At 42.3% G+C, this 21,032-nt stretch overlaps 1 protein-coding gene across 27 annotated transcripts in view; it reads right to left on the bottom strand.

Moving 5' to 3' along the window:
- CACNA1C (calcium voltage-gated channel subunit alpha1 C) overlaps positions 1-21,032 on the bottom strand; it is an 852,604-nt gene that overhangs the window by 703,202 nt on the left and 128,370 nt on the right. For 26 of the 27 annotated variants that reach the window (XM_053254970.1, XM_053254974.1, XM_053254969.1 and 23 more), the window contains one exon: positions 1,035-1,356. In XM_053254970.1, coding sequence (XP_053110945.1) covers positions 1,035-1,356 — 322 coding nt within the window. Of the gene's footprint in view, positions 1-1,034; positions 1,357-4,636; positions 4,790-21,032 lie in introns of those variants that run through there. The other variant, XM_053254998.1, reaches the window with a different exon arrangement.

The following is a 21,032-nucleotide window of genomic DNA, read 5'->3' as shown; positions in this document are numbered from 1 at the left end:
GCCATCCTGCCTGCTATACCTCTGCATTATTTAATGTTCTGGCCTTGCTTCTTTCCAATCAGCCTCTGCAGGACATAGGTAATTCTCTTGCATCTCTGTTTTGGGTGTGACTGCATCACTCAATCACTCCTAATGCACAGATAAAGCAGAATTGCCCATTCTCAAGGGAGGTTACCCACTGCTTGTGAACACCAGTCACTGATCTGAGCTTACTACCTTTCAGTCAAGAGGTGCTCTTACAACAGTGCCACACCGAAACCCAATGAGCAGCTTCTCTAAGAGTGGGCAATTTTTGCACTCTTTCACACTTGAAAAAGGCCCTTCCATTTTAGTTCAGGAAAATGGGTGTGCCCAGGCTCGCTCTCGGAACTTTAGGAAACACTGGATCACATTATGTGGAGTGCAATGTGGGTAGTCCAGCACTGCTCACACCACCGTGTCTAACACACAATTGGTAGTATTGTTGTTTCATTGCAAGTTACAATTTCACAAACACATTATTATGAAGAGGGTTCTAGCTTATGGAAGCTTACACAAAAATAAATATGTTCATCTATAAGGTGCCACAAGACGCTTTGTTGTTTCTGCAGCAACGAATGCGACTACCCCCTGCAAGTTTTTCAGATGAGATTTTGAAATATTAAACTAATGGAAGACTATAGGCAATAGCTCTGTTGGCTTCCAGCACCATCAGTCAACAAGTTATTGGAAGGCAGAGACCCACCTATCTAGATTAGGTCAAGGAGAGTGGGACATTCTGCCTTCTAGCCTAGTGAAAAATCACACATTTAAGCATGGAGTATCAATGAAGCAATCCTGTCCCCTCTAGCAATTGTTCATGCTGCCATTAGTAGGCCCGCCTTATTGTTTGAGAATCTAGCTGGAGACAGATCATATGCCACTCATACAGTTTAAAATTATTCCTCCTAGTTCTTCCCATCAGCCTAATGCACCTGTTTATTCACATTTGTAAATCGATTCTGATGCACACTGACAACTTGCTGGTTCTCGTGTCACCACATCGAAAAGGATATTTCCATTCAACAATACTGATGCATGCTCTCCGGATGGGATTTTTCAGTGTTAAACACAGCAGTGCCCGGGGAGGCCGTGTAGCTGTGGTGGTACCCTGTTTTTTCTGTTTCCCGTACTGCTGCCGTTTCCTCTGCGTGGAGCTAGCAGTGGATATTGTTGCATTGCCGGCAGCACCCATCAGCTTGGCCTGCCTGGCAGCATCGATAGCAGCCTGCCAGGAGAGGGCTGCACCTGGAGTAGGGATATGCTCAGGGGCAAGCCCTGCAGCTGCATTGGCATTCATGTTGGCATGAGCTGGACGGGGACTCGCATAGTTAGAACCTGGGAAAAAGAGAAAAGAAACAAAGATTAAGACATGATTTGCAAAACATCTAATAAGCAAAACAGGAAGCTGATTATCTACATAATTCTACTTATATAAGAACTACAAGTTGCAAGGTTTTACCTAAAGCAGAGGTGGGCAAACATGGCCCTCCAGCTGTTGTTGAACTACAACTCCCATCATCCCCACACTAAATTATGTCCGGGGGTGATGGGAATTGTAGTTCAACAACAGCTGGAGGGCCAAGTTTGCCCAACCTGACCTAAAGCTATAAACAGGTATATGCTTTTAAAAATAATAATACCTGAAGGACTGCCTGCTCCCACATAAACCTGCTTCACCTTTAAGAGTTTATTTGGAGGTTCTGCTCAGAGCACCCCTACCTTCTAAAGAGAGGTAGGCAGTAACAAGGAATAAGATCTTGTCAGTTGCTGCTCCTTATCTCTGAAATGAACTCTCCTTTCTATTTGCTGCACTCGCTTGCTGCTATGGTTTAGAAAGAGTTTTCTGTTTTAGAAAGAAATTGAAAGCACCGCTGTTCTCCTCTAATACTACTAATGTTAGGTGTATTCACAGCTGGTTGAACAATTATACGCAACAGGTACTCATTGATGGCTCCATGTTATCCTGGAGGGGAGCATCAAGTGAAGTGCTACAAGATTCTGTAAATGTTGAACAGCATAGAGCCCAGGATAGAAATATCTTGGAGGAGAGAATAGAGAGGATGTTTAATAAGATCTGCAGACAACATGTATCTGGCAGAGGATAGCTAACACCTTGACATCCAGAATGAAGACTCAGACCCATCTGGACAGGTTCAAACACTGAGCCAAAACCAACAAAAATGAAATGTAAACAACATTTAGGGTGACAGATGTTCAAAAGAGACTCTTACCAAAGTTTGGGTAAGAACAACCAAATGCACAAGTATAGGATCGGGGAGACCTGGCTTGGCAGCAGCACAGGTTAAAAGGATCTAGCATCTTAGTGGATGACAAGTTGAACATAAGCCAGCAGTGTGATGCAGCAGCTTAAAAAGCTAATGCAATATTGTGCTGCATTGACAGTGGCATCTTGTGTCCAGATCACAAGAAATAATAGTTCTACTCTACTCTGCAATAGTCAGACCTCACTTGAAATACAGTGTCCATTTCTCAGCATCACAATTTTAAAACAATATTGATAAACTAGAACGAGCTCAGAGAAGGGCAACAAAGACATTGAGAGGTCTTCAAGTCTTATGGGGAATAGCTGAGTGACCTGTGTGTGTTTAGTCTAGAAAGGAGAAGACTAAGGGGAGATATGGTAGCCATTTTCAAATATCTGAAGGGTTGTCGCACAGAAGATGGAGTGGATTTGTTAACTGTTGCTTCTGAGGGTAACAGTGGAACCCATGGACTAAAAGTACAAAGAAATGGACTTAGGTTAGACATTAGGATTAATTTCCTAACTACAAGAGCTGTTTGACAATAGAAAAATCCACTTTGTACAGTGGTGGCTCTCTTTCTTTAGAGGTTTTAAAACAGAGACTGGTTGGCCACCTGTCAGGGATGCCATAACAGCTTCCTGCACTGAGGAGGGCATTGGATTAAAATACCTCTCAGATCTCCTCCAACTCTTAGCATCCTATTCTTTTTCCACTCTTAATACGTTCTGAAGCTGCTGCTAGTTCTAAATCATTTTGTTGACTGATGTTAGTGCTGCTTTATGAGTTTATTTTATTTATTTATTGTGATTTTATATTTTGAATTGGTCAGCCACTTCATGTGTCTTGGTTAATAGACAGGAATATTTAAAATAAATACATCAATAGAACGGACAATTCCCACCATTGTGTCATGCTCTAGAGTGACCACGAAATGGAACCCAGCCCTGGGAATATGCAGATTCACTTTAAACAGACTGTAATTTGAAATGTAGGAGGTTTTCCATGGGAATAGGGGAATTTGACCTCAGATACTGGACTCACCAGGGGTCCCAATACTGTCCCAAAGTGCACCATTTCTTCATTCCCCTATAAGTGAAAGACTGTCACTAATTCCTGTGGGAAGAAATAAAGCACTGCACTCTGGACAATGTTGCGGAGGTGGCTGAAATCTGCTCACAGTTCCTCTTATTAAGTGGATTAGTCTCCATGAAGGAGGTGCACTAATCTGTGGGGCACATCAGGGATCCCCACAACATATGACCCTTCATTCTACACATACCCTACCCACCATAGCCATTCCAATTTTGCTATTACACTTAATAAAAGCCCTTTACTTCCACACAGCCTTTCATTTGATTGTAATGCCATGTTATTCACCTCTCACATGTAAACCACATGTCAATTTTGTACAGTCTTAACTCAAGGCAATCTCCAGCCACTTGACAACGCAAGCTATATTCTTCCCTCTTGCTCATTTGGACCTACTTGGCAAATCTGATAGATCACAAAGGTCAGCACGGCTGCTGGTTCTCCAAGAGCCAAACCTATTTTTAACAACACTATAAAGAAAAAGAAACACACAGATACACTGGCAGAGATCATATGACCTGATCTATCCCAAGAAACAGAGTCAAGGTGCAAAGTTAAGTAGCTTTATTCCTCATTTTTCCCAGTGATACCACTAAAGCTACCTATCAAAAGTCAATGATTTAGCAAGAAGATATGGTAAAGCAAAACATAGACATAAAATGTTAAAGTTCTTCCTCCTGATATACTGTGTGTTCTGTTTGTCCTGTGAAGTTTCAATTATTATTGGAATAATTACAATTATGTTATTACAAGTGAATTTTAGCCCGTTGAAAAATGGGCGCTAGTAATGTTTTCGGCCCCCGCCGCCGAACCACCCTCCCAGCTGCCCGATCCCACCATTTGTACAGGAAAGAGGAGCTCGCCAGCAGAGCTCCTCTTTCTGCAAAGGCTCTTCTCAAACTGGCGCTTTGAGCGGAAAGGACGCCCTTTCCGCTCAAAGCGCCAGTTTGAGAAGAGCCTTTGCAGAAAGAGGAGCTCTGCTAGCGAGCTCCTCTTTCCTGTACAAATGGTGGGATCGGGCAGCTGGGAGGGCGGTTCGGCGGTGGCATTTTTCAGGGCCAATTTGGCCCTTAGTAGTTTGGCGGGGGGACGGGAATGGTGGGATCGGGCCCCAAGGTTCCCCCCCCCGCCCGGCTTTACTGGCGACGCCAGGCCTCGGCGGCGGCTCCGCCGCCACCTCGGCCAGCTTCCCCGCCGCCTCTTCCCCCGGCGCCTCTCTCCTTTATTTGCGGCGGCCGCTTCTGGCCCCGCCGCCGCCTCACCCGCACTCCCGCCGCCAGTTGCCCCGTCGCGGCCACCGCCACCTCTGGCCGTGGCCACGGCTGCGCCGCCGCCTCTCCCGCACTCTCCTCCTGGCGTAGGCGGCGGCCACTTCTCCTTCTCCCGGCCCCAACATGGCCGCCGGGTCCTGCCGTTCGTGCCTCCCTTGCCCTGTTCTGGGCATGCCCAGAACAGGCCAGGCACGAACGCACGCTTGGTGTCCGTCCACGGACGGACACCAAGCGTTTTATTAGAGAGGATTATTGGTATTACAATAATTATGCAACAACAAGCAGAAGGCCCGCTAGTGTAAGTGTACATGGAAATGTGGCCACAAAAATGTGCTGCAACTGAGTAGGTGAGTTAAGTGCTCATTTCTGCTCGCCTCTATATGCCCAAATCATTTTGGACATTTTCCTTCCAGGCATGTTAGTATGGTAGCCTTTGCCCCTTGGTATAAGGCATTCATATAGGTTTGAAATAAATATGAATAGTAGAATTGCTTTTGATTTCACAGAGGTATTAATGCATGTGATATTTCCCCATGCAGTTCCTAGAATGGAGAGAGATCCAATAGGTTCTTTCACAAATGAAAGTTTGGAGTTCTCAAACTTACTGCCCTGATTTCAGATGTAATGGGAAACCATGGTTTCCCTGGCAAGCTCACATTACCCTCTCTTCTTTTTCCACATCCAAGAGGAAGAAAAGGATAGCTCTTAATTTTGCTTTGGAGCCAACCACAGTTCTGTGTTGCTGGGGGAACTCTGGTTTTAGTTCAAATCACAGTTAGGGTAGCTTCACATGTAATGACAGCAAATCCAGTCCCACCAATCTCCAGTTCCCAATGAGTGTGTGCTCCCAGTGACAAATACTAATTCCTCACCTTTCGTGTCATACGAACCCAACAATGATGGGATGCCGAGCAGTATTTATAACCAAGATTTGAAGTTGGGTGGCAGATGTTAGGGAGTGGAGGGAATGCTGCTCAGCAGCCTGGCAAGAGGCGTATCTAGGGAAAATAGCGCCTAGGGCAAGCACTTAAATTGCGCCCCCTGTCCAAACATCTGACATCCATCTTTCAGATAATTTTACCATAATATCAGCTGAAAAATACAAGTCAAGCTCATTAATCTTTTAATATTACAAAAACTATTTAGCAGTGGACGTAGCCAGACCAAAAAAATTCTGGAAAACGACAAATTTCAGTATGCTGGAGCTCATGAAATACCCAAATACTATGTGGAGGTATACTTGGAAAACTAAACAGAAGTGCCTGTCTAATTCTCTACTGTGCACAGTAGCATCACTATTACATAAGTTTTAAAAATAAATGGAGAATTTGACTTTTCCCAGATACTCTGAAAATAATTAAAAGATATGCGGAATAAACGGTGCCACTGCTTGGAATATATTCTGGTATTTCATAAAGACAGTTAAAATGAGAGAAAGAAAGCAAGAAACTCCCAGTGGGACTTAATACTAACGATTTCACACTGATTCAAAGACAAACTCACCATTAATAGCCATATGATTAAGACATCACATTTAACTCACTTATCACAAGAAGCAAAGTAAGAGCAAATGAATACAATCCTAGCTCATAAGCTTCAGCTCAGTATTCACAAGCCCTGATTCTCTGTACATAGTGCCAAACTGAATATGTGTACAGTGACTTACATTATATTAATTTTTTAAAAAAAATAAAAAAACCTACCTGTAGCCCCTTCGGGGGGCTTCCTAAAGGCCATGGGGGGGGTCTGCAAAGGTTCCAACTCCCCCCGCTGGCCTCCAGGACCTCACAGGGAGCATTTGAGCATGTGCAGTGGCAGCGGCGTTGCAAGGTTGGAGTGGGCCCAGAGACAAGATTTTTAAATGGGTCCCCGCTCACTGAAGCTCAGCTCATGAAGTAAAGAAATCTCAAATGAGGCTGAACAGTAGTAACAAAAAGCATAGTAAAATTTATATATATAAACACCTATGTTTCACAATAAAATATCATCCTAAATTATTTTTTTTAAGGTTTTGTAAACTGTGGATGATACAAGTCATTTAATGGTACTAGAGAAAGACATGCTGTTCTGGTAGCTCCAGGTCTTAACACTCACATCAGTTTCAGAGGATGAATACAACTGAAGGAAGCCCAGGCAGGTGCGTGGCTGGGGGAGTAAGTCATGTGACTTGCCTCTGGGGGCCCCCCCCAAGGCAGTGGGCCCCCAGACAACTGTCTCCCCTTGCCCTATTATAGTTATGCCCCTGTGCAGTGGCCATTTTTAAAAGAAAATTTTAAAAAATGGCCGCTGAAAACAAAATGACTGCCACGCATGCTCAAATGGCCTCTGCGAGGCCTGGCATGGCCTAGGGCCTCACAGAGGCAATTTGAGCATGCTCGGTGGCCATTTTGTTTTTGGCAGCCATTAAAAAAAATTTTTTTAAAAAAATAGCGCCCCCTTTGAGTGGCACCCGGGACACGTGCCTTGCCTGCCCTACCCTAGATACGCCCCTGGGTTTGGATGTCACAGAAGGCGAAGAACTAGCAGCTCACTTGCCAGGAACCAGCAGTTGGCGGAACCAGACTTATCACCATTATAGATGAAGCTGCCCTAAGAGGAAAGAAACCAGGATCAAATCAGGGTTTCCGATTCTGGTTTGCTTTCCCTACCTGTGGCTTGAACTAAACCAAGCTTTCACAAATTTGTATATAATGCAGAATTAAGGTTTACTTCACACTCAAAGAAAACCACAGTTCTGCACTATTTCCTTTTCTGCATTAAATATTTTATTTTCTTCCTCTCACGTGCAGGAGGATAAGGAAGGAGAGTACATGAGGTCATGTCTCACAGAACCTTGTTCTTGTAGAACAAAATGATCATTTCCCATTATAGCTGAACCAGGCCAGTCTGTTACTTCCCCTCTTTCCCACCCATGCCAGCAAAGCTAAGTAGAAGAGAAAGGTCAACAGAAAGATGTGCAGAAGTAAGGGATATTATATAAGATTATTGACACTAGCTTTAAAAATACAGTCTCATCCAGAGATCTTTGTCCATAGCAGCAGATTGGAAATTTCCTGCTGCAATCTTTTGATTAAACCAATGGTTAACTGTTGGATCTCTCCAAATAGGGGATTGGGAATGGCAGCACTGACCACTTGTTTAAAGGAGAACACGTAGCCCTGATCTTGCCAGGAGCACCACATGTACAGCCTCAGGTGCTAGAAGCAGAATCACCCCCAATACAGCACAATTCTTGCATGCACAGGGCGAAATACCGAAGAGGAAACCACACTGCAGTGGTCTGCGACTGCAGGCAGATGGCTGTTGCTGGATCAGAATGTCTGTCTTTTTGGAACAAACACAAAATAACCCCATCTAAACATTTAAACTTGGATTAGCTTGTGCACTAAGCAGCAACTGCTTGGTGGACAAGGCAGGCAGTTACCAGCAGAAGCCCTATTAAAAATGAAAAGCCCTGTGAATGCTACAGCACACCACTTTTCAGCCAACAAATCACTGCAGTCAACACATGTTAAATCTATTCACAGCAAAGATGTTTTTGATTTAATAACAGTGTTCACACAGCTTTCACTGTGCTGCAGAGTAGTGCTCTACAGTAAATCCCAACAGAAGAACATATGCCACACACGGATATGGATGGTTTAGTCACAAAATGCATGCCCCACACAAGTTTTGAGACTAGTCAAAGGCAGAATCTATATTATTATTCTATATCAAGGTCAGAGCCCAAGCACCAAGCACATAAACATGCTCAAAAGGCATGCATCTAGTACAGGGCTGCACAACTCAAATGCCCTGGTGGGCCGGAACGATCCACAACTTGGTGTGCAGGGGCCGCGGTCACATTTTTTGCACATTATAATTAAATATTATTAGCTACTTGTGGCTCTATTTCCCCTGTCAATGGACCCATAGTTTTATCCAAGGATAGTGCTAACTAGTGCTAGTGCTAACTAACTTAGCCCCTGCTAACTGGGCAAAGAGGCACCTTTTACCGTGGTGATTCTCTTTATTTAGCAGGGGGAGAGTAACTGGCCCTATCCACCCCCAGCACAGTACCTCCAGTGACTGTTGCTGGTGTGTGTCTTATGTTTCTTTTTAGAATGTGAGCCCTTTGGGGACAGGGAACCATCTTATTTGTTATTTCTCTTTGTAAACCGCCCTGAGCCATTTTTGGAAGGGCGGTATAGAAATCGAATTATTATTATTATTATTATTATTATTATTATTAGCCAGAGAATAGGTCTTGTCCCTGCTCAATCAGTGGGGCCCCTAGAGTGCATGCCAGCCCCAAACAAATGCCAAGTCCTCTCCTCTCCCTAAATTGTTGTTGCTTTCAGGCTGCAATGCTAGGCATGCTTACATGGGAGGAAGCCTCACTGGGTACACCATGGAGCATATTACTGAGAAAGCATGCACAGGATGGTGCTATTAGGCAGTATCCAGCTCCTGTGTTGCTGCAGGATACCTGGGGGCCAGTAAAATAGTCCCTGCGGGCCAAATCCGGCCCCCGGGCCTTATGTTGTGCAGGCCTGATCTAGTAACACATCAAAAGATTATACACCACTGAAAGTGAATTGAATTCACTTATATGATTATTCAATTAATGAAAAACAAAAGACTTGCAATTAGCTTTGAATCCCACTCAAACCCACTAATCACAAAGCTTGTGTGATTCTTCAAATTAAACAAACTCAAAATTGCAGATATATTAAATGGTTGTAAAGAACTCCTCACCATTCTGCAAATTCAATTTGTAAATTATATATTTACATCCATTTATTAATTTATACAATGCACTTCATAATAATTAGTTTTCAGAACGCGTACAAAACAGAAAAGCAACATTTTAATAACAGATAAGAATAGAGGGATGTGAATACCTGGGTTTTTCACCAGACGTAGAGCAATACCTGAACAGTAAGCCTCCCTACAATTTTTTTTTTACTCAAGGTATATGAAAAAGACACCCTCATTCACAACAGGCATGGAGGGAGTCAGGTATCATAGGAACAGAGTAGTTCTCTAGGCACCAGGTAGTATTTAGCAAAGCCAAATCATTTTGGTCTCAGCAATGCTTGTGCTTTTAAGGACTGGTGGAACTGGATTTTATTGTCATTAGACTCTTCTAACGAAAATGCCAATGTCCCGAACGTCAATTTCACACTAAAATGAAAAGCACAAAGAACATGGAGCACAATTTCACACTAAAATGAAAAGCACAAAGAACATACATATGTGAATATACTTCAATTTATATGGAAGAATAAGCCAGTTTTTGGCAGGAGTTATAAATATGGCGGGGGGGCAGGAGCAAGAAAAAATATGGGGGGAAGCTTGAAAATTCAGCAATGCTGAAACTAAAAACACAGTTAAATGGCCTGAGTATGTTGATACATTCACTGCATTTTACGCACATCTCCGAATAAATTATTCTTAGATCCTTGCAAGTATGCTCTTCAGAAAGGTTTTTGTAAAATACAGCATTACCTAAAACACAACTTTGCAAAAACTACAACTTATGATGATTTGCTTTTGTGATTGCCTTCTCCCCAGGAGGATGAAAAAATGTGATCCCCACACATGTAGGCTGAAGTTATGACATCCATTGTACTCCCTAAGGATTCTACTATTTCATTCTGCTCCCTGTGTAGATGTAAAGATTGATTGATTGATTGATTAAGTGCTGTCAAGTCGGTGTCAACTCCTAGCGACCACATAGGTAGATTCTCTCCAGGATGATATGTCTTCAACTTGGCCTTTAAGGTCTTTCAGTGGTGCATTCATTGTTGTTGTAATCAAGTCCATCCACCTTGCTACTGGTCGTCCTCTTCTTCTCTTTCCTTTAGCCTTTCCCAGCAATATGGACTTCTCAAGGGATCTGGATCTTCGCATAACGTGTCCAAAGTATGATAGTTTGAGCCTGGACATTTGTGCTTCGAGTGGAAATGCTGGACTGACTTGTTCTATGATCCATTTGTTTGTTTTCCCGGCTGTCCATGGTATCCTCAAAAGTCTTCTCCAGCACCAAAGTTCAAAAGCATCAATACCATTTCTATCTTGCTTCTTCAAAGTCCAGCTTTCACATCCATAGAGTGTCACGGGAGAAACCACGTATGTTCCAAACTATTCAAGTCTTTATAGGTATAGGCACGTTGCGGCATCTAAATATCCTTTCCAAGGCCTTCACTGCAACCCTACCAAGTGCTAGTCTGCATGTATTTCTTGACTGCTGGATCCTTTACTGTTGATCCTAAAGGGAGAAGCTATCCACCACTTCAATGTCTTCATTATCAATTCTGAGGCTGGTTATTGCACCCATTGTCATTAGTTTAGTCTTTCTTTACATTTAGTCGTAGTCCCATTTTTTCACTGTGCTCCTTGACTTTAATTACTAGAGCTTGCAGATAATCCGCATTCTCAGCTATCAGAGTGGTGTCATCAGCGTAGCGCACGTTATTAAGGTTTCTTCCTCGAACTTTAAAGCCACGCTCATCTTCTTCCAATCCAGCATGCATTGGTAATGATGTTTCTTGTTCCTCGGGCTTTTCTGAAACCAGCTTAGACATCCAGCATTTCCTTTTCCACTTAGGGCTCTAATTTGCATTGGATGATGCTGAGCATTATTTTGCTAGCATGTGTAATTAAGGATATTGTGCTATGGTTTCCTTTCTTTGGTATGGGTATGTAGACTGACCTCTTCCAATTCACTGGCCACTGTGCTGTTCTCCAAATTTGCTGACATAGTTTGGTTAGAGCCTTGACTGATTCTTCTTCTGTTGCTTGTCATAATTCTGTAGCTATTCCATCAACTCCTGTAGGCTTCGGACTTGGTAATTACCGGAGTGCTGATCAAACTTCATCTTCCCGTACCAGAGATTCTTGTAAGTAGGGAATATCTTCTATAGTATCTTGGATGTTGACATCCCTGCTGTACAGATTTTCAGTATACTCCTTTCATCTCTATTTGATCTTATATGAATCAGTTACTATCTGTCCTTTGGCATCCCTTAACATACTAATTCGAGGTTGGAATCTTCTTCTGAATTCAGAGATTTTTTTGAAAACTTGCCTTGTTTTTCCATGTCTATTTCCATCCTCAAGCTCTTTACAGATGTAAATATATGGCCTGTAAACCTTACAGATAGAGCCCTCAAATATCATGCTTCTCAGTAAAGGAAGCTCTCAGTTTTTACGTCCAGCTGTAATACCTAATGATGAGATAGACACAGCCCTGAAATCTGAAATGCAGGTTGGGCTGATTAATGGTGGTGGAAGGTTTAAATTTGTATTTGTGTTTAATTAATATTACTATAAGGGTAAAATTTATAGTTAGTATCACGAAAAGAGGTGCGCAGGAAGTCAATTTGTGTTCATTATGATTGTGATGATTGTTATGGTTATTATTATTGTTAAAACTCAATAAAATTTGAACTGGGGAAAAAAAAAAGAGATAGACACAGCCCTAATGCATTCTAATTTTGTTCTCCGCTTTGCAATACCACTATCACTGTTCCAAAAATTATGACTTCTGCCATGAGCATAAATTTGGCTTGTGAAGATCAGACTTGTAACTGAGTTTGCATTTCAAAGTTGAAAAATATCTCCTGTTTATGAAGACGTGGTGGCATTTATTGTGAAATGTTCTCTCTCTCTCATGCACACACACACTTTTGCACTCCATTCCTACAAAAGTTTATCATTCTGATGGCTTTCACAATAGTTGACACTGACACATCATCAGAAATGTTGAGGAATTTGAGAAATTTTCCTAACTTTAATGAGCTTCCACCAAGAATCTGAGAGGCATTTTGCCTCCAACATTGCTCGCCCCTTGATAAATCTTGTTAATGCTACTGAAATCTTTTTAACTTCTCTTAAAATTCCTACCTGAGCAAGACTCCCTAAAACATTTCACCTGTGTAGGATTCTCCAAATAAGACCGCTTCCCACTGTCGCACTTCGCGGTAGAGCGAGGGGTGGAGTTGTGCACCTGACCCCATCGACTGAAACGGGTACTGCCATTTTGTTCCCCCTGGCACATGATGATGACTGGCCAATTGGAGTGGGGGAGCAGCTGCATCAGTGCCCAGCTCCATTTGCTCAAGTTCAGTTGATCTGGGGCAAGGCACCTGCTCAAACATCCCATTTCAGTGAGGGTTATCCGGGTGGCCTTTTTGGGCCCAAGTAGGAATTCTAGGGGGCACACCTGATTGGCTTTGGGGGTAGCCTTTTTTTGCCTACTTCTCACTGATTCTCCTGGTAGGGTTTAACTGTTTAGTTTGTTTGGTCACTTTGCAGGTAAGTGCATGTTGGAGTAGGTTGTCTCGTATTGGTGTTTGACTGGAGGACCAATTAAGACAAGTAGGAAGCTGAGGAACAGCCCTTGCGGGTTTTGCAGCCCTTAGGCTGGGGTCTGCCCCTACTCAGAGGCTGGCTGGGCCCACCACTCAGTGTTTTGCAGCCTGGGTGGGCTGACGCAGGCTGGCTTCCCTTCAGTGGGGATAAAACCTTGTGGTGATGAGGATGACCAGACCTGGAGATGGTGAATCTATATCTTCGCCCTGCTGTGGGCAGTCCTCCTTATGAGGCTGACCCACATTCATTCTATTTATTATGTTCTTCATTGCAGGTTAATTGTAAATAAAAGCGGCCCTAGTTCTTCCAGTCATATGTGTCCTGTTCTTACTGGGGCCTGGGTATGCAACTAGTGGCAATTCTGTTGCAGGTGTATCCTATGCTATGCAAGTCCTAAAATAATAAAGAAATGTTTTAGAAAAGATCTAAAAGTTGGTGATTAATTTTGAAACAGAGGTGTGCCAAAGCTCAAATCTAATCAGAAGGAAGGAAACTATCTGCCATGGAAACTCTGCTCCATAAGCATTCAAGTGTGTGGATAGACTCTGTATTTCAATGTCTTTAGTATGCCTCTTCTTCCCTTCTTCCCTTTTGATAGTGAAATCATCACAGATCTGGCATTTACGGCTGCAAGAGGGAGGTGAGATATCACAGTCCAGTCCATAGGCTCAGCTGGGACTTGCTGCCCTTTGCCTCCTCCCCTACCAAAATTATCTCCTCAGTGGTCATTCCACTTGGTAGATTGAACCACAGCTTAACGGTAGAGCACCTTAATGGTAGAGCACCTTTGCATGCAGAAGGTCCCAGACTGAATTTCTAGCTTCTTCATGTAAGGCTGGGAAACATCCCTATCTGAAACCCTGGGAAGCTGTTTCCAATCAATACAGACAATACCAAAGGTAAATGAACCAATGGTGTGACTCAGTATAAGGCCTCTACATCTTGTCTGTTGGTGGAGATGTAAATTGAAAGTTTTGGTATCTGAACTGGCTTATTTTCCTCTTCCCTCACCATCCCTTTTTCTGTTTGTATCATGTCTAGTAAGATAGTAAGCCTTCAGGCACGACCTCCATTGTTGTTTTTAATCTATGTAAAGCATCTAGAAAATGTTAGGTCCTTTATTAATTATTGTTATTTTATTAAAACATTTTGCCCCAGTTTTATATAAAACATTTTAAAGGCAGTTTAGAACAAATCTTCAAAACAGCAATTAAAACAGCTGAACAAATAAAACAGAAGCAATATCCAGCACGTTGGAGCCTAAAGATCATAAAGCTTGGTAGCAGCTTTCACAAAAAAGGTCCTCTTCCCAGAATACACCAGCATAGGGTGATGGAACCCAGTGTTGGGCCTCTTTTTATTATCATAACTGTATAGGGGAATATGTGATTTCTCAACTCTTGAGAATTTTGACTAGTGCAAACAAGCCATTTTGTCTCCAATTATAACTTCACAAAATGTGCACAGATTTCTTTTGAATACTTGTTATTTCTGAATTTCTGTAAAGTAGTGTGTGTGTAAAACACATGATCATAGTTTCACATTCAAGCAAATAGAAACAATGCCGATGCCAGCTTTCTTGGCTGTAGTAGGACTTTGTAATCAATAAAAAAGGCCAAAAAAAGTTCACACTCTGACTTAATAAGACTAGAAAGGAGAAGGATATTATAGAGGTCGTACAGAATGACCTCAATGGTGTTAGCAAACACTTTTCACAGTAGGGAGTAGACCATGTACTTGATGGAACCCAGTGGAAAAAATGGAAAAAGCACAATTTTCAAATTACAAGGCCTATCCAAAGTTATACCAATCAGCCACTAGCTGGGAAAACAGCTTGCCAACAAGCCCACTTTAGAGTTCCTCTGTCACATATCCTGAAAATTCTATTATATGGAGTGTGTTTTTTAAAAAAATCTGTGAACTAGCCTGTGGCCCCTGTTGTAGTATATTGGTAATTATATTAGGGAGCTAGATTGCCCTGTAGCTGTGTAGATATGAACCAGCTGTAATTATTCCTTCACAGCAACTAAAAATTGTATTCAATTTCTTTGAGTACTGGCTGCCCTTGAGAGACTGCAGTTCCTTTCACCTCAGGAAAGGTGGTGTTGTGGCTCATATTTGTAAAAGGCAGGATAAAGTGGGAGGAAGCTCCTATGAAGCCTGGTGGAAGAGCTGGGCCATCCCACATGGAAACGCAAACTCACAGTTTTGCACAGATTGTGCCCTGATTTTCTAAAGGATTACGAGCCAAACACAGTTAAGTCATTTTATGCAGGCAGATTAATTGCTGTCCTGTGAGTCAATATACAAGGGGAAAGAGACCCAAGCCAGAAAAGCAACTTGAGAGGAGATTAATATGTATTGAAGGAAAATGAACAGACTGTCTAGTTCTTCTTGGATGACTGTTGATTTCACATGATTTATCCAGAACACACGTAAACCAACAAGTATAGAATTGGGGGGCAGGGATGTGTGCGCATAGGTTCATGATGAAAGATAATTAATTAATCCAATGCTATATTTTCTTCCACTGCAGTACTTTGGACAGGCATCCATAATATTGTCCAGAGAAAAGCAGCATAAAGATCAACACAAACACAAATATCAAACAGAACTCACTTCCCTCAAGGTGGTAATGTTTGCTATGCAAAAACTGCTTGCTCCAAGCCAGGAGCAATTGTTTGCTTTGTAGAAACTGTATACATTATCTTCCCCTGTTCTAAGCAAAATGTTCTTCCTTCTAGTATGGTGCACTGTCTATTCAAAAGTCCACCGGAAATTGTTACCCGCTACTAGTAGTGATATGCTTTTTTGACCCATGCTTTTGGAACCCCATAGAGGAATACACATGGAATACTTTATGATGGAGCTAAAATTCCAGGTGGGTTTTTCAGGAAAGATCCATATGCAAAATACTGTATATTTATTGACACAATGCAGATTTTTGTACCTACATTTGCCATGTATATTTCTCCAGTGGAATCATTCCAAAATCATACCATCTATCTATCTGGATGTTCTCGAATACTGAAGATACATGTGCTTGTCACTGCCTTGCTACACTTGTAGGAAAACCAACCTTCAGTTTTAACATTCAGTCAATGTTAATTGTGTGTGGAAGGTTTGCAGGAAATTAGAGAATAGTCAGATTACAGAGTTAAAGCATGGTCCTGATGAATTTTAGAACTTATGGGATAGTCCTACAAGTAGATTCAGTACCTAGGTATTGGCCTAGTCTATATGAAAGGGATGGGGGGAGGTCTTTTCCAGAGTTATATCTGTGATAAAGAGTTGTTGCTTGACAATGGTGATGTCATGAGCCTTATCCAATAGGTGCTCATATCACCTCTGCAGCCTAGTCCACTCCTGAGAACTGTATTTTCTCAGCAACAATATTGTGAGTACTAGGGGAAGGTGTTCTTTCTGAAACAGAAGCACTTCTTTAAGGAAGGTATATAGATCACATGCAATGAATTAACTGTTCTTTGTTGCACTATTATGCTAACCAGATTGTCTGGAAAGGCAATTAGATGATTTCCTGGTTTGAGAGTGCAGTTTATAAAGATTTTGCAAAATGAAGAAACTCACACAACCATAATTACTAGGTTCCTAACAGGCTGGACTTGAGCTTGATTGTCATACAAATAAACAGCTGCAGCATCCTAGATTAAAACAAATAAAATTCTGCAGTTTGAGACTTTGTCTCTCCATTATTACTGCTTATTAGTTAGACTGAACCAGGGCCTTTCCAGACACTGCACTTAACCAGGAGGATTGGAAACCCATCACTACCACCTAGACAATATTACCCTGGAAAACACTTCTGATATTGGGGTATTGCTGTGTCATTGTATCATTGCTGTCAAATAGTGATTGCCATGTCTGTTTTGCTGTGGAGATGGTGGTTGTGCTAGCATCATAGACACATATTACATAATGCCTGTGACATCATGGCAAGGCATGCTCCTCTCACATCTATCTGCACCATTTTTAATGCACCTATTATTACATTACCATTTAGTGCATTACCACTGGAATGTCCATCATATATCTCTCCTGTGCTCACTGCCTACCCACTAGGGATGTGCATGAAACTGATTTTGTGCTCTGTTTTAAGCTCGAAACAAAATACAAATGGCCAAAATGTTTCATTGAAAGAGACCGGTCTGACCAGTTGTTTCAATGGAACAAATTCAAAATTTTGTACACCACCTAGAACTGTACATATCAGGCAGTATAAAGAAATATTATAAATAAATAAATAAAATGTTTCAAGTGTTTGGGCCATAGGGAACAATGGGGAAACTAGAAAACACCCCATTGTTCCCCATGCATAGCTCCTAGGGACACCAAAGAGGATTGGGTGGTAGGGCATGATGGATGCTACCTACCACCCAACCACAAAAGAAATGGGCAAGTGGGCGATTTTCAACTTATTTTTAACCTTTCCCCTCAAATCCCCATAGGATTGTTTGGGGGAAAGATCACCAAGAAGGAGCAGACATGTTCTGTTGCTTCTGAGGGCAGGACTAGAACCAACGGGTCGAAATGACAAGCATGCAGATTTAGACTAGACATTAGGAGGGATTTCCTAACTGTAAGAGCTGTTCAATCAGTTGCTGGAGGTTTTCAGACTGAGGGTGAACAGGTATTAGGGTGCTGCAGCAGTTTCCTGCACTGATCAGGGGGTTGGACTAGAAGAGAGGAGCACTTCTTAGAGGAGAGTTGGTCTTGTCATAACAAGCATTTGTTGTCTCCTTTGCTAGGCAGGGTCTGCCCTGTTTGCATTTGAATGGGAAACCACATGTGTGAGCACTGTAAGATGTTCCCCTTAGGGGATGGGGCCACTCTAGGAAGAGCACCTGCATGCTTGCATACAGAAGGTTCCAAGTTCCCTCCTTGGCATTTCCAAGATAGAGCTGAGAGAGACTCTTGCCTGCAACCTTAGATAAACTGCTGCCAGTCTGTGTAGACAATACTGAGCTAGATGGACCAATGGTCTGATTCAGTATAAGGCAGCTTCCTGTGTTCCCTTCCAATTCTAATCTTCTATGATTCTACACCATGTTTAAAAAGGTAGGCAAAAAGTCATTCTTGTCTTTATGGAATATTTGATAGCTGCCAAACTAATATGAAGTTATTTGACAACATTTTGCCACTAAATTGATCACTTTGCACCCCAACCTTGTTTGACAGGTTGTACCATGGGTCTTCTATTATTCTGTGTTTTTTACTCTTTGATTATACTGTTATCCTACATTCATCTTTGCATCTTGGAATACAGGAACGGGCCTTTTGCTGGACAGAAAGAAACCTCACATGTTTGGCCATTCAGTGTTCACTATCCATAGATTTGCTATCCTTGTAGCCCTTTGCCGGTTCTGTATACCCTTTGGAACTATGTCTGCCTTGTGGAATTGGTGGCTTCCTTCCAGTTTCTGTAAAGTGCTAGTGTTTCTAATTGAAGCTGATTCTATAAACTGCCTGAAGATCAAGTCATTTGTTACTGCCTGTAGTTATTTAGTATGGTTAATCTCTGCAGACTTGGAGCTTCATAAAAGAGACAGGTCCTTATCAGTAATCGATATCTGCAATATTTGTTCATATAAATCTGCCATTAGTGACTGATCATTTGAAATTAATTTGAGCCAAAGGACTTCATTATAGAACATGCTATTATAGTAGAAACAAAGCCCAACAGAACTTGCATTCCTAAGTATCAAGCAGCATATGCAGACTGGAGTGCCTTTCCAGGAGGGCATTGCTCTCCTTTTCAGGTACTTTACTCATGCTAGGCATGCCCATCCCCATATAATAAAGGGGAGTTTTGCAGCCCAGGCATAGTCTTGTGTGAGAGGGACTTCCCCATGCGCATTGCTAGAGACATGCACTGCACACAAGCTCTGCACAGAAGGGGAAAGGAACAGGCACGGAGAAGGTTTTCTGACGCTGTGGGTCAGGGATATGCAGAATGTTCCAACGGTGAAATGTTCCGACGAAACAGGCCATTTTGAGTGTTTCAAGCTCAAAACAGAACACCTTTTAAATAAAGGGCCTGTTTCGAGCTTGGAGCAGAACCACCCCCATTTCAGTTGAAACATTTTGACATTCCAAGAGCCATTTTGGAGGCCTGTTTTTCCCTTGCTGATTGGTTTTCTGTAACTGGATTCCAGTTGGCTTGCAATCGCCTTCCTTCTTGGTTGGCTTGTTTGGCTGAGGGGAGGAAGGGGGAACACTTTTGGAGAGAATTTCAAAATGTATTCAAAGGGACTGAGAGGCAGAGAGAAACCTTATAGCCTCTTGAAGAGGATATAACAGGAGAGAAGGAAGGAATCAAGGACAGTTTGATTTTGTGGTTTTATTTTCTCAGTATCAAGCACAATATGCCATGCTATTGCTGCTATAACTTTCTGGGTTTGCTGGCTCTCAGATTGACAGGCAGAACTTGAGTGCCTGCCTTCTGTGAGTTGTGGTTGGGTTTGTTTAAGATATAATGCTTTGGCGGGAAATGGACAGTGGCATTTGTGTGTGTGTGTGTGAGAGAGAGAGATTTCTTGGTGGTTACTGTGATGAGCTCCATGTCTGGCCTTGAGACTAATTTGTACTTCACCCACTACTCTGCAATCTGTATTGCAAGGTATATTCAGTCAAAATGTGGCTGAAGTTGCTCTAGTTGTGCTTATGGCTACAATTGCTGCTAAGGGCAGCCGTTGCAATGCTAGGAAGTAAGGAGTCCAAATTGTATGTGAGAGAGCAACTTATGCCAATGATGTTACTGCAGCACAGGCACTGTGGCTGGCAGCAGATTCTTCTGGGTCAGTGATTATTTTCTGGCCATTTGGACTATGTTTGAAAAGTGTGTTATGTGTTGGGAGGGATATCTTCCCTTTTACTGTGTGCTTCTGATTCAAGGCAGGGTTGCAAAATGCATTGCAGATGTGCAGCCATTTGCGTGCCAACGCTGATCCCGGCTGTAAGGAGGTACGCTGCAGCCCCGCATGCCCTCTTTTTGGAGGAGTGCCAGCGGGAGGAAAGCAGTGGGGCAGGAGCTGGCAGGTATGAAGCGCCTTCCCTGCCCCTTAAAGCAACCCCGCCCCGCCCTCCAGGGAGTGCACAGAACCAGTTCTGAGCACATCCTACTCATAGGACTTGAATTCCAGGCCCCTCACATTCCTTCTTGCCCTCTTCTAAATATGATAGCAAAAGCAAAATTGATGGTTCCTTGCTCCTCAGTCCTTCAGGGTAGAGATACATATGGACACATGCACATTCACACACATTTAATTTAAAACAGGTGCCCTCTGCCCTGAACTGTAATCATAATCACATTTTAAAACTAACTTCTGGCTTTTTTGGAAGTTGCTCTGCATACTTAATTTGCTTAATTTAATTTTAATCAACCTTTGTAACTGTTTGGTCTATCTATACCCAAGCTTCCAAATAAAAAACCAAGAACAGTCCATTCTTTTAAATATCAGTGGCATATGTTTATATTTGCATAATGATCTTAGTTTGATATTTATTTCAATCATTTAGAATTTAGAAGTAATGTAATTGGCCATGATCAAAAGGGCCATGCAAGGAACACCATATATGTGCACCCAGGTTTGGGGGGAAAACTTCCAACTGCAGCCCCCATACTAAAATAGCTGTTCATGAAGATTCAAACTACATGAGGAGATGCAGTAAAAGTTGGGTGAAGTTTAAAAAACAACACCACAATGTATGGGAGGCACTGGACATAAATCCATCAAATAAGTTAACTAACTTCATGTAGTTAATCAAATTGAATTAATTAACCTGAATTAGATCTATCTGGGGAGGAGATGATATGTGGTATGAATGTGGCTAGAAGAACCTGACTGGTATTGATGGGTGTTTATCTTCATTTTTCTCTCAGTTCTGCAGTTCTATGAATCTTTGGGCCTTAAAAATGGGCTGTTGGCTGAGGAATGTTTGAGGCAATAAATTCAAACCCTCCCAGTAAACACTGCTGATTGCGAAAGGATGCACCCTCTCTAGGCCATGT

The sequence above is a fragment of the Hemicordylus capensis genome, chromosome 5 (genome assembly GCF_027244095.1).
Source record: "Hemicordylus capensis ecotype Gifberg chromosome 5, rHemCap1.1.pri, whole genome shotgun sequence".
Classification (NCBI taxonomy): Eukaryota; Metazoa; Chordata; class Lepidosauria; order Squamata; family Cordylidae; genus Hemicordylus; species Hemicordylus capensis.
This window is presented reverse-complemented; position numbering and strand designations above follow the sequence as displayed.